This window comes from Brassica napus, chromosome A7, assembly GCF_020379485.1.
Source record: "Brassica napus cultivar Da-Ae chromosome A7, Da-Ae, whole genome shotgun sequence".
Lineage (NCBI taxonomy): Eukaryota > Viridiplantae > Streptophyta > Magnoliopsida > Brassicales > Brassicaceae > Brassica > Brassica napus.
Genome location: NC_063440.1, coordinates 22,287,194 through 22,300,306, shown reverse-complemented (window position 1 = coordinate 22,300,306; position 13,113 = coordinate 22,287,194). Strand labels below are relative to the sequence as shown.

Sequence of the window (13,113 nt, the reverse complement as noted above, 5' to 3'; positions counted from 1 at the left end):
ACTAGAGCTAATTACAATATCGAATTTTAGTTTTTTACGGGTTTCATCAACTTGTATAAAGTATCTAAATTGCATTGCAATGTTCTTATATGTTTCACTAGTGGTTGGATTCATGTTCGTTATATATTTTGACTAAAACGTTTATTGTATTGTTTTATTTTATCTTATATATTTATTTTTCTCTAGTTTTTATTAGCTAAATTATCCTAGATAATTAACTCGAAAATGGAGAGAGGCCTCCTTGTAGGAGTAACTTATACTTAACACCTTTCGTCACTCTACGCCGCTTCTCTCTCTTAAATTATACTTGTCCATTGATTCCAAGCATGTTTCTCTTCTGTATATGAACCAAACTCTCAAAAACCACCAAGTCCTTGTTCTAATATGGCTTCACACATCTTACCAACATCACTATCATTTTTAGAAACTGACAAAGGTCGATCCTTTACAATCAATCTGTTCCACACAAGAAATGCGTCGTTGATCATCACTCCCATGAAAAGGTTCCATTTTGTTTTTTGTGTTTTTTTTAGTTATAAAAAAAATCGATATGGTATTTGATAGTTTTGTCTTCAATTCTAGTTTCCAGATTCGAAGAAGACGAAACCAGATAATAGCGTTTGCGTTAGACACAGGATCTTCTTCTTCTGTTCCTGGAGGAGGAGGAGAACGACAAGAGATTAATGAAGACAGAACAGGTCTAGGTAGCACTAGATTAGGCAGAATAGCGATTGCCTTAGGCAGACAGCTTCTTTTGAAGATAAACTCTGCTAGAAAAAACTTCCCCATGAAGATATTCTTACTGCTTCTTGGTTTCTACACTGCTAATGCATTAGCCACCATTCTTGGCCAAACCGGTGACTGGGACGTGCTTGTGGCAGGCATCGTCGTGGCTGCTATCGAAGGGATCGGTATGCTTATGTACAAGAAGAAGAAGAAGCCATCTTCATCTTCTTCTTCTTCTGGGAAGAAGTTGCAGTCTTTTGTTGTGTTTATGAATTTCTGGAAAGCTGGTGTTTGTTTGGGTCTCTTTGTTGATGCTTTCAAGCTTGGTAGTTGAATATAAAACAAGCTTTTCCTTTCTTCTAGCATATGAGTTAATGTTTGTGTATAGAGAGAGCCTTTGATTGTATCAGTTAAAAGAGTTTCAGTTTTGTTGGAATATATATATATATAACTAAGATAAAAGAATGCTTAAGCTTTGTCTTCGGATAGAAATGAGGTCAAAAGAATAACAATGTCTTACAGTAAAAAACCAACATTTTCACGAACTGTTAGAGAATCAAAGAGAGCTGTACCAGTCCCAGAAGGACCGATTCAGCTTCGCCATGTCTGATCTGCATACTAAAAAAGTTGGTTAGGCAAAAGATAAAGATAAGCCTCATATGAAACTCTTCAGCAGAAAAGAGAGAACAGTTTATATATTTATCTATTCAACTATATACACTATCATCGGTCCTCAAAATATTTAGACTCCAAGTGACCTCTAAATCAGCAGCCTCCAGTTCTAGTCTCTAAATCAACTGCTCAGCTATAACTCAGATCACTCCATCATACAAATTCGCTATAACAGCAGATCATGTAATACTCTGAATTAGTACAACCTATTCTTCAAATCTTTGCATTTTAAAAGTGTACAAGAAATATATTTCCAACTTCTTTTACCATTATTGTGGAAGGTTAATAATGTAAACGAAATTAAAGTTTGTAAAAAGAGATGAATGATTATCAGTTTTTTTTTTTTGTGGTGTGGGTTATACACGAAGTGAAGTGTACAATAAAACATGTTTCCAACTATCTTTTGTCCTTACCTTACTTGGATATACACATGTATAGAATCCACCGCAGTGACTATCTTTATCAGCGGTAGATTAGACAAATCTATCCTAAAATGGTCTGCGCACACATAAAATAAAACGTCTCTTCATAAGATTCTTATCACTATTATGTCCAAAAAAAAATTCTTATCACTAAAAAAAATGTAAGCTTGTAATTGTAAGTTTTGAGATCTGAGAAATTCCTTTAATAGCTATTTTTAGTTTATTTTCACAAAAATTTCAAAATAAATTTTATTAAAGAATAAAGATACATTTATACCCAAAGATTAACTAATGTAGATTTAGGATTTAGAGTTAAGGGTTGAGTTTTGAAAATATGGTTTCAAATTTTAAAAAGTAAAAAATAAAAATAAAAATTTTCAAAACAAAAGTAATATTTTGTTTTTTCTTATTGCTATTTTTGTGACAAAAATTTCAAAAAGTTTATTTGAGAGAAATTGCCCTTTTGATTTTCTCTGGTCGATTATAAAAAAAAAAAGTAAGGACAATATTTTTTTTCTTTTTTCCGAGAGTAATATTGTTACCGTATATATAAATACGAAAATCATAAATTTCCACAACTTTCCAAATTAAAACAAAAGTGGGTGTGGTTCATATCTATCCACAAAAGAAAGAAACTCTCTCTTAATGGGATTCTCTCAATGGCGAATTCTCTTCTCCTCTTGATCCTTCTCCGATCACCAATCACCGGCCTCCACATCCTCCTCGTCTTTCTTCACTCTCTCTTATAACCTTCGATCTTGCCATCTCTCTCTAATGGCGTCGGTGTTTCTGTATCACGTGGTGGGAGATCTGACGGTGGGGAAGCCGGAGATGGTCGAGTTCTACGAGACCGAGACCGTTGAGTCCGCGATTCGCGCCATCGGAGAGTCGACGGAGTGCGGGATCCCCGTCTGGAGGAAGAGATCGTCGGCGGCTCTTCCTCCGGGGTTGGTGGAGAACAGCGAGATGAGGCAGCAGAGGTTCGTGGGGATACTGAGTTCTCTCGATATAGTTGCCTTCTTAGCGAAGAGCGAGTGTCTCCAAGAAGACAAAGCTATGAAGATCCCTGTCTCTCAAGTCATCTCCCCTAACAACACTCTCCTCAAACAAGTTGATCCTGGCACCAGGTAGCTTTTGAGACCAATCTTTTAATCAACTTCGCTCGGTTTAAGTAGTAAAGCTCGCTAATTTGGATCTAAAGATCTTAACTTTACTACGAAGGGTCACTCACATCTTACGCTTAGTTTATGTCACCAAGCTGCCAAATTCAAGTTTATTTATTTTATTTTTTTTTAAATGATTCTCGGTCTTGATTCTGTTTCATGTGCCTGAGACTAGTTGGATATCAAGTCTCACATTTGATGTTTGTTTCGTGTTTCACTTGTTTAAATTATCCAAACTTGCTCTTTTTTAGTTCCATTTCGATTTTAGTTGCATATTTTTAGTCATTAAGCATATGATGTTTTAGAAAAGAACCATATGTAGGTTTACTAGAAAGGGTCACATTTTAAGCAAAATGGGAAAGACAGTTTGATCTCTTATTTCTAAATTCTACTGTTTTTGAGCTATTTCCACTTGCAAACTGATTGAGATCCTGTTTTTTCGTTTCTTTCATGTTGTGATAATTCATTGAACCTCTCAACATGGTTGGATCTTAGGCAGAGTAACTCTGTCATATAGCCATGTGCTTAGATACCCATAAATTATTGATCTGATTTCATTTTTAAATATAGGCACATAAAAGTGGGACCTCTTATAAATTGTTTATTTATTGATTGATTGATGCCTCAAATTTGCCAACCTTGGTCAGCAAAATGAAGTATATACAATGTTTTCTTGTGCTCTGCGTTTTAATAAGATGTTTCAAACATCTGGGAAGGCACATCTACTTAATAGAGACTAGTTTAAAATGCTTGCATCATTGTTGACTTCAACGTCTCTTATCTTGCTTAGAACTTCGTCAATGCTTATTTTATGTTTGCAGCTGTCTTTGTTATTTGAAATGATATTTTATGTCATCAACTAATAGAAAGAAAGAAAAAAACAGGAAAGACATGATTAAAATAGGACTGTCTTAGATTCTGTGATGCTAGTAGTTTAACTACAATAAAAAAGCTTTTACTTATCATTCTCTTCTTTATCATCCTCACCTACTACAAACAGAATTGTTGTTTGACAATAATCACCTGCATCAGTGACATAATAACTTTTTTTTTCATCCTTTAACATAATAAACTTTAACTGCTTTTAGCTGGAAAGCTATTTGGAATATTATAGGGAGCATGGATTGTATAAGCGTAAATGAGAGTTTTAAGTGTCTCTCTGACAATTTTAAGTGTCTGTAGGAGCTGGAAGATGCATATCAATTGTTAAGACGCCGTATAAAGTCATCATCCTCATTTGCAGTTCAGATATAGTGTCTATGGGGTTGATTGCAGTTTACTTGTTAAACATCTCATTTTTTCCACTTGAAAGGGTCACAAAGTTGTAATGACTTGTGCAGGTTACATCTATCTGCTGCCCATTTGTTTGATCTTCTATAAGTAGACACAACAGTGAATAGTTCTGTAAACCTATCGAAGATAGAGTGTTTCCTGCATATTTGCATCCTTGTTCATCCTTTCTTGTGTGTATTGGTTAGGTGGATCAGCCACGTTTACTTGAGCATGCAGAAGCTTTTGAGTTGTCTCATATTAGCCTCTTGTGCTACAATTTAATGTGGGTCAACAAGATCAAATGTTTAGTATGATGCTAATTTTTATTGTATCCATTGTAATCAAGATTGATAGATGCTTTGGAGATGATGAAACAAGGAGTGAGGCGACTTCTAGTTCCGAAAAGCGTTGTCTGGAGAGGTATGAGCAAGAGATTCTCCATTCTCTACAACGGAAAATGGCTGAAGAACAGCGAAAACTCTAGCAGCAGCAGCGGTCTCTCCGCTGACTCCAACAGGCCCGCTACTTCCAAGGCCTCAAGCCGGGACAAGTTTTGCTGTCTCTCAAGGGAAGACGTGATCCGCTTCCTCATAGGTGTCCTTGGAGCATTAGCTCCTCTGCCACTCACATCAATCTCTTCTCTCGGAATCATCAATGTAAACTACAACTTCATCGAAGCCTCTTTGCCAGCCATTGAAGCCACCAAAAGGCCACCGTGTGATCCTAGCGCCATCGCCGTGTTGGAACAAACCGAACACGACGAGAAACAGTTCAAGATCATAGGAGAAATCTCAGCTTCAAAGCTCTGGAAATGTGATTATCTAGCTGCAGCTTGGGCTCTAGCTAATCTCTACGCAGGACAGTTTGTGATGGGAGTTGAGGACAACATGTCGTCAAGATCGTTCAGCGACTTCCTCCAGACTTCATTTGTCGGAGGAGGAGGAGGAGGAGAGCAGAACGGAACAGCTGCAACAAAAGCCAAGAAATTCAGCAGCAGGAGCATCGGTTTTAATCCGACAAGCCCGACGAGACTGAGCATCGGTAGGAGCATGTACAGGGGGAGAAGTGCGCCGTTAACTTGCAAAACAACGAGCTCGTTGGCTGCTGTTATGGCTCAGATGCTGTCTCATAGAGCCACGCATGTTTGGGTTACAGAGGCTGATTCAGATGATGATGATATTCTTGTTGGAGTAGTGGGCTATGGAGAGATCTTAGCTGCTGTTACTAAACAGCCTTCTGCCTTTGTTCCTTCGAATCGTTCTTACGAAGGAGGTTTTGGTAATGAACATCAAAGCTAAGACTACTACACAAATCAAAAGGGACACAGTTTTGGGTGTGTTTGTCAAATTTGTGTACTATTGAATTTAGTAGCAGAGAGCTCCAATAAGCAAAAATAAAGGAGCTCTAATTTTTATCTTCTCATTCATTACTTATGTGAACTGTTGTTGGTGTTTTAGTGTTTACAGCATATGTATAATAAACAGATTTGTCTTATTATTTCTTGGAGATATATTTGTATTACAGATATTAAAACAGGTTGGCTATTAAAGTTGAAGAAAGCGATCTATGTGGTCTATTCGGTTTTGACATATCATGAGAACACATAGAGGTTCACCAAGTTAGCTCTAGCTATTTAATACGCCACCGAATGTATTTAATAAACACTCAACTTTGACCAAACCAATAAATGATTGAATATACTGTATATCTATATACATTACAAACATTATTGATACACTGATGAACTGGATGTGATTTTCATTTAACTGATGAACTGGATGTGATTTTCATTTACTTATTCAATATTATTAACAATGTGTTCGAAATACTTATTAGATTGGCAGGTTCTTAAAATGTACAAATCTTAAAAGCCAAATCAAGGGGGGAAATTATATTGTCAACAGTTTCAATAAGACAGCTTTTGATGTGTCATGTGGGAAATACTGAGTAATAATGAACAATTAGTAATTAATTTTCAGATCTTGCCGATTAAAAAATGCATAACAAGAGAAGAGAGAGAGAGAGAGAGAGAGAGAGAGAGAGAGAGAGAGAGAGAGAGAGAGAGAGAGAGAGAGAGAGAGAGAGAGAGAGACGGCATGAAGTAGGAACAAACATTTGATTCAAACATCTCTTACATTTAAAATATGTCTCTTTGCACTCAATAAATAAACATATTCAAAGATATTAATAAGGTGTTTAGTCCCTGCACTTGAAGATGAATAATTGTTTTTAACGTAAAAGATACTTTGTTTCATCTTTTAATAAACAAAAGTACTAAAACAAGCACTTAGATCTTATAAGCTCAGAACAGAGAACTAAACTTGATCCTTCTTAATAATTCCACATATCACTCATCACAACGGCTTCAACTTAGCAGTTTCAACAGCACTACCATCACCATCAACACCATCATCGTCATATTAATATTCTTCCAATCCCCAACTTAACCAAAAAAATGACTAAAATATGCCACAGGAGCACAAGTACAAATCTTAACAAATGGGAAACAAATTGGAGAAAACAGATATAGAAATTAATTGAAGAGAAAAGGAAAAACAAATCTAGCTTGAAGTGTGGGTGAGATCTTCCATAAAAGACCCTAATTTTTTTATCAGAATGGCAATGCAAAAAGATAATTAATTAATTAATGAGGATGATGATGTTGCTGAAGATAGTAGGCAATGAAATTTAAAGAAGACTGAAAATAAAATTATAAACAAAAAAAATAAAAATAAAGAACCAAACCAAGAACACATATTCCTTTGTTTTTTCTTCCCTTTCACACTTTGCATATGAAATCAAGATGCTGGTTTATTCTTCCTCTGCCCCTGGATTAATTGGAACAAAACATCAAAACATGATTTAAAAGAAGAATCCAAGAAAAAAAAGAGAGAAGAAGAAGAAGAAATTAGAAGCTTACAAAAGGAAAGATCTCAGCTATGGCAACCAAAGCAATTGCAGGATTTGGGAGTGAAGGAGCAATAACCAAAGGGTTTATTTGGGATATTGCAGTTAATTGCGAAGCAACAAGGCAAAGGCAGGCAAACTCCTTTTGCACCTCCACAACAAGTGCAAACTGAACATATCTGGAAACTCCCAAGCTTCCTTCTTGTTTCATTCATTACCATAAACTTCTCCTCCATTAATGGCACCATTCTCACCTCTCCTTCTTCTTTAGAGGAGGGGGATGTTAGCTCATTTGCCTTAAAAAAAATCCACATTAATTCTAATCAGAGCCCAGAATATATAAAATCTGGTAAATACTCATTTTCTTAATGTGAAATAAAGTTCAAAACTTGAAACCAGCTTAGGTTTTATACAGACCAAGGTTCAATTTCTCAGGTAAAATCAGAAACATCCAAATGAAAAGAAGATCTAAATCCAATAAGACAAGGGAAATGGTAAGAGATGAGAAGAAAGACACTCTCACCTGGAGACTGAAAGTGACGAAGATTGAGAAGCATAGAAGCAACAAAACAATAGAGATCTTAGATTCTTCTAAAGCTCTCATCTTCTTCTTCTTCTTCTTCTTTTTTTCCTTGTTTCGTTGTGAAAAGAGTTGTTTAGTAGCTAATGACTTAATTTTCTTCTCTTCTTTCACTTTCGCCTTCTTCCTCCTCCTCTATCTCTCGAGCTACTTTTTTCAATTATTTGGTAAACATTTATTATTATTTGTCGAGAAAATGTTTTTGTTTTGTTTTGTGAAGAATATGTGGGGTCCTTGTTATTAATCCTTATTTATATCGAATCATAATATTGAAAAACCAATGGTTATAAAACTGCTTCTTCGTAAGGATTAGATTCTGTTCGTTCGCAAATGACAATTTTCATGCTAAACTCCATCAACTAGATTTGATTCGGATAAAAACTCAATTTTACAGTCTCGAATTATCTATAAAAAAATGGTACTATCGATAAATTTTATTTTTAGTTTTAAAGTTTGTATACAAACCGAACTTAGTTTAGGTTTTACCATTAAAGATCCAGAATTTTTGTAAAAAAAATTAAATTTAAGTTTTCAAATTAATACTTCAAAAAATTATCCAAATAAATGAATTATATTTGCTTTACAATTTGAACTACACACAATAAATTTTGTATTATTTTCTAAATTTTTCCAAATTTATGATTCACTTTTCCCATTTTGCAAGCATCAGTCTTCCGTGTCTCGGTTCTCGAACACGGTAAATAGTGTTGTGGTTCTTGTCTGATCGTAGCGGTGTATGCCTAGGAACATCTTTTTTCTTCTTTGTGACTACTCAATTGGCCATACCTTGGACCTATTCAGTTCATATACTTTTTTCACAAAAAGAGGAAATTAAAGTAAAGTTAGTTTATTTATTTACACAATTTGTTTCATGTTGTCATTATAAAATTTTGAATTATAATTTTTATATAATATTGTATTTTGGATTTTAAAGTTAAAACCAGAAATAAAAGTTTTAAATTTAAATTCTATTTATAATATTTTTAAAAATTTTAGATATTATTATTTGCTTAAAATATTTAACTTTAAATTTTAATTTAATTACATGTAAAATTAAGATAAAATAATTATTTTTTATTTAATAATATATGTACATATTTAAAATTGTAATCTATTTTAATCTATTTACTTGGGTTAAAATTTATTAAACCAAATTCTTTAAAAGTAAGAGAAATTTGTTTAAGTATATAATATCAAAACGTAAAATATAATAAAATTTCTAAAATTTATAGATATTTAAAAGAAACTAAAATTTGGAATATTTATTTTAGTAATAAAAATTATATAATTACAAATATATATAATTAAATAATATTTCAAAAACTGAGAAATATTATTAGATTTATATTTCTACTATTATATTATTTATTGTTATATTAATGATGATCTATGATTTATTATTAAATTTTAAAAAACTTACCAAAAATATAAATTAACATTAAATTAATGTAAATATTCATGTCACAGTTAGCTTTCATGTCATCATTGTTAATATGTCATATCATCATTTGTTTTTCCAAAATTATTGTGGTGATGACACATGATAAATCACTTCTCAAATAATATCTAGGAGATAAAATTATTTTAAAAACAAACATTAACCGAAACAATTAATTACCGGTAAATATGTAATCGGCCTTTCACCAAAATTCTGATTTTGTTTTAAATGAGAGAGCAAAGATAAATCAGATAACCATATATGTACGTTTCCATAACCATAAATAATTAACAAAAAGGAATATAAAAGAAACAGCCCAATTTTAGCCGATGATTACTAATTAGCAACAAGAATCAAGTTCTTGTGTTTAAAAATAGATTTATACTAACAGTTCATGGAAACACATGAACTCTATATAAGAAAATACAGTAGATAAACACTTTTCATTGTGTGGTAAAGATATTTATTAATAACACAAAATTCTTATTTTAATATACCCCTAAACAAAATAAGGAGATGAGTTGCATTGGTCGTCGCCATTGCAAGTCGTCCGACCAATAGGCCAAAGGTTTTTAACGTCCAACGCTATGGTGCCAAAGCTGATGGAAAAACTGATAACACCAAGGTATGTACATAACCAATATATATAGAAACACACAAAATAAACATTTTATCGATTTTGTTTTGTTTAAATTGTCCAAAATTAGGCGTTCACAAACATATGGAAAAGCGCGTGCACAAGGAAAGGTGGTAATAGTAAAATCTATGTACCGAAAGGAACGTTTTATCTCGGTGGTGTAGAGTTTGTAGGACCATGCACAAATAAGATTGAATTCGCTATCGATGGAACTTTATTGGCTCCTTCTAACCCTAGGGATATTAAAAATGACACATGGATTCAGTTCAGATACATTAACAATCTTATTATCTCGGGTGCCGGTACACTTGACGGCCAAGGGAAAGAGTCTTGGCCACTAAATGACTGCCACAAAAATCCCAGTTGTCCTAAGCTAGCTATGGTACCACTTCTTAATCCTTTTACACATTGTTTTATTATATGATTTTACAATGAAAATTATGCAATTAAATTATTTTCTACTACCCCTTAAATTTATAGATTTAACTATCTAGATACAAAACATCACTAAAACGAGTATATATAGTTTTGAAGGAGGCAATATCCACATAATAATATGTCTATATCTTATATTCTAGTATACTAGTGTCTTACTAAACTTGATTATTCTCACAGACCATGGGATTTGCATTCGTGAACAACTCAAGAATCAATGGGATAACATCACTCAACAGCAAAATGGGACACTTCAACTTCTTCTCTGTCCATCACTTCAACATCACTGACGTCACTATAACAGCTCCCGGTGACAGCCCAAACACCGATGGGCTAAAGTTCGGGTTCTGTAGCAACATTAACATCTCCAAGACACACATTGGTACAGGAGACGACTGTATAGCCATCCTTTCCGGAACCACCAACATGGATATCTCTGATGTCAATTGTGGTCCCGGACATGGGATTAGTGTCGGAAGCTTAGGGAAAAACAAAGAAGAGAAGGATGTTAATGGCTTAACCGTAAGAGACATAGTCTTTAACGGCACAAGCGATGGTATTCGGATCAAGACTTGGGAATCTTCAGCTTCAAAGATTTTAGTTTCTAACTTTGTGTACGAGAATATTCAAATGATTAACGTTGGAAACCCTATCAACATCGACCAGAAGTATTGTCCTCACCCACCTTGTGAAAAGAAGGTGAACTCTTTACGCAAGATACAAACTTAGATCATTTTTTTCTCTTTTTACAATGAAAGAAAAAATAAATGTTGTGTTTCACTAATTTTTTCAGGGAGAGTCACACGTTCAAATCCAAGACCTTAAGTTAAAGAACATATATGGAACATCGACGAACAAAGTGGCGGTGAATCTACAATGTAGCAAGAGCTTTCCCTGCAAGAAGGTTGAGCTAATTGACATTAACCTAGAGCATAAGGGTGTCGAGGGTGGTCCTTCCACTGCGGTATGTAAAAATGTTGACGGTTCTGCACGTGGCAAGATGGTTCCTCAACATTGTCTGAACTGATTCAACGATCCATGGGAACAATGACCGTGTGTTGTACTATTTTATATTTTCCAATGTTTTGTATAATTTTTAATTTCTGTGTATTTACTTCCTTTTTTTCTTTTAATCTTTTTGCTAGTTTATGAAAGTTTTTAATTGGTGCAATAAAGAAGTGAATACACTTTTGTGTTTTTTTTGTATGTGGTCTAATTTTTGTTTCATCGGACAAAAAAGAGTACAATCTTATTTTATTAATCATTCCTAACCATTGATATATTATTTTAATATTTTTATCCGAACTCTAATAAAACAAATATAAAAGTTGTTAATGCATTTTATTGTTTGATCATTATAAGTGTCACATTTTAAATGTTGCAACTTTTATGTACAACATATTTTTTTTATTTCAAAATACAAAGTATGAAACGTTTGACCGAGTTTATCATAAATTTTGTTCTCTTATATATTTAATTTTAATTTATATTTAATTTTTTTAATATAATATGTTTTTAAAGTTTACGAAAAAGTAAAGCACTTTTAACAAAGTAGAAAGTTTTTACTCATTTTATATTTTAAAATAAAAAAATTAAAACTATTTTTTTAAATGAAAATTTACATGTATTAAAACAATAGAAGTGATAATAACAAATTATTTTTAGAAAAGCTTAAAAAGTCCGAAAAGCCCTAGAATCCTATAAAAACCGGACTTGAGTTTTGAATTCTAATTTCAAAATATTTTCGGACCAGGTTAGATCGAACTCAAATATTTACGGACTTAGCGGGTTTGGACTGGTCGGGCCGGACCAGCCCAAATTAACACCACTACGAAAATCCGGTATTGGATAATAAAGTGTGCCGAATTAGTTAGGTAGGCCTGAAAAGAAATGTCCACTACATAGTGTACGACGTCGTTTAGGATCTAACAATAAAGCAAAATCTCGTTGAAGAGAGAGTAGTAGAGTAGAGAGAAACGCCTCCAGGGTTGTCCTTCTGAAACACAGCGATGGCGGCGAGAAATGCTCTGCTTCGATACCTTAGAGTCAACGTCAATCCATCACCTGCACTCCCTTCGAGCTTCGCACTTCTTCGTCTTTTCTCGGAGGAAGTAAGAGGATCGTTTCTAGACAAATCTGACGTGACAGATCGCGTTATCTCTGTCGTCAAAAACTTTCAAAGAGTCGATCCCTCAAAGGTAACTTTCTCCGATGGTTTCATTGGAATGAGTAGTTGAGGCCTATCTGATTCGATGTATTGTGTTTGAGAAATGGGCTTTTTCTGTGAATTAAGTAACTGTGGTTTGGTGGTTGCAGGTAACACCCAAAGCCCATTTTATTAACGATCTCGGGTTAGACAGTTTGGACAATGTGGAGGTTGTGATGGCATTGGAGGAAGAGTTTGGATTTGAGATCCCTGATAATGATGCTGACAAGATCCAGTCCGTTGATCTTGCTGTTGACTTTATCGCTTCTCATCCTCAGGCTACGTAAGAAGAGATTCAAAGCTCTTTCAATGTCATGCATCATGCCTCAGCTGTGTCTACAGATTTTGATTAGCCTTAATAAGAACAGAAACAAACATGTTTTTTTGTTTTTTTTGCTTTCATAAGTATCTTGACATTCTTATCAAATATAATTCATCAGACACTCGTTCCAATTTGAGGATCCGTGAAGACTCGCTAGCAAGTGTCAAAAGTAAAGAGCAAATCTAATTTGTTTTTTTTTCTTAGTTAACTTTGGGATTTATTATAAAGCAATGAAAATTCGTAAACTACAAATCAATGTATAAAAATGTGGGAAATTGGACAACAACTTCTGAATCATGATCACTATGCGCTACGTTGACAATTATTTGTATC

At 33.9% G+C, this 13,113-nt stretch overlaps 5 protein-coding genes across 5 annotated transcripts; 4 read left to right on the top strand and 1 right to left on the bottom strand.

Annotated features, from left to right (window-relative positions):
• Window positions 1-164: 164 nt before the first annotated feature.
• Window positions 165-1,218, top strand: LOC106409022 (ycf20-like protein). Its single transcript, XM_013849707.3, has 2 exons — window positions 165-503; window positions 583-1,218. The coding sequence occupies exons 1-2, from the start codon at window positions 385-387 to the stop codon at window positions 1,058-1,060; spliced, it is 597 nt and encodes a 198-aa protein (XP_013705161.2). The 5' UTR covers window positions 165-384; the 3' UTR covers window positions 1,061-1,218.
• A 1,177-nt stretch (window positions 1,219-2,395) lies between these two features.
• LOC106409020 (CBS domain-containing protein CBSX6) lies at window positions 2,396-5,749 on the top strand. Its single transcript, XM_013849706.3, has 2 exons — window positions 2,396-2,947; window positions 4,602-5,749. The coding sequence occupies exons 1-2, from the start codon at window positions 2,595-2,597 to the stop codon at window positions 5,551-5,553; spliced, it is 1,305 nt and encodes a 434-aa protein (XP_013705160.1). The 5' UTR covers window positions 2,396-2,594; the 3' UTR covers window positions 5,554-5,749.
• Window positions 5,750-6,464: 715 nt separating this feature from the next.
• On the bottom strand, window positions 6,465-7,923 carry LOC106409023. The gene is made up of 3 exons (XM_013849708.3): window positions 7,686-7,923; window positions 7,176-7,458; window positions 6,465-7,083 (listed from the first exon to the last, which is right to left on the bottom strand). The coding sequence occupies exons 1-2, from the start codon at window positions 7,764-7,766 to the stop codon at window positions 7,189-7,191; spliced, it is 351 nt and encodes a 116-aa protein (XP_013705162.1). The 5' UTR covers window positions 7,767-7,923; the 3' UTR covers window positions 6,465-7,083; window positions 7,176-7,188.
• Window positions 7,924-9,574: 1,651 nt separating this feature from the next.
• Window positions 9,575-11,989, top strand: LOC106408649 (exopolygalacturonase-like). Its single transcript, XM_048735598.1, has 5 exons — window positions 9,575-9,608; window positions 9,702-9,805; window positions 9,888-10,199; window positions 10,433-10,951; window positions 11,046-11,989. The coding sequence occupies exons 1-5, from the start codon at window positions 9,575-9,577 to the stop codon at window positions 11,277-11,279; spliced, it is 1,203 nt and encodes a 400-aa protein (XP_048591555.1). The 3' UTR covers window positions 11,280-11,989.
• A 181-nt stretch (window positions 11,990-12,170) lies between these two features.
• LOC106409099 (acyl carrier protein 2, mitochondrial-like) lies at window positions 12,171-12,911 on the top strand. The gene is made up of 2 exons (XM_048735947.1): window positions 12,171-12,450; window positions 12,569-12,911. Exons 1-2 carry the CDS (start codon window positions 12,262-12,264, stop codon window positions 12,743-12,745), a joined length of 366 nt encoding a protein of 121 aa, XP_048591904.1. The 5' UTR covers window positions 12,171-12,261; the 3' UTR covers window positions 12,746-12,911.
• The last annotated feature ends 202 nt before the right edge of the window (window positions 12,912-13,113 follow it).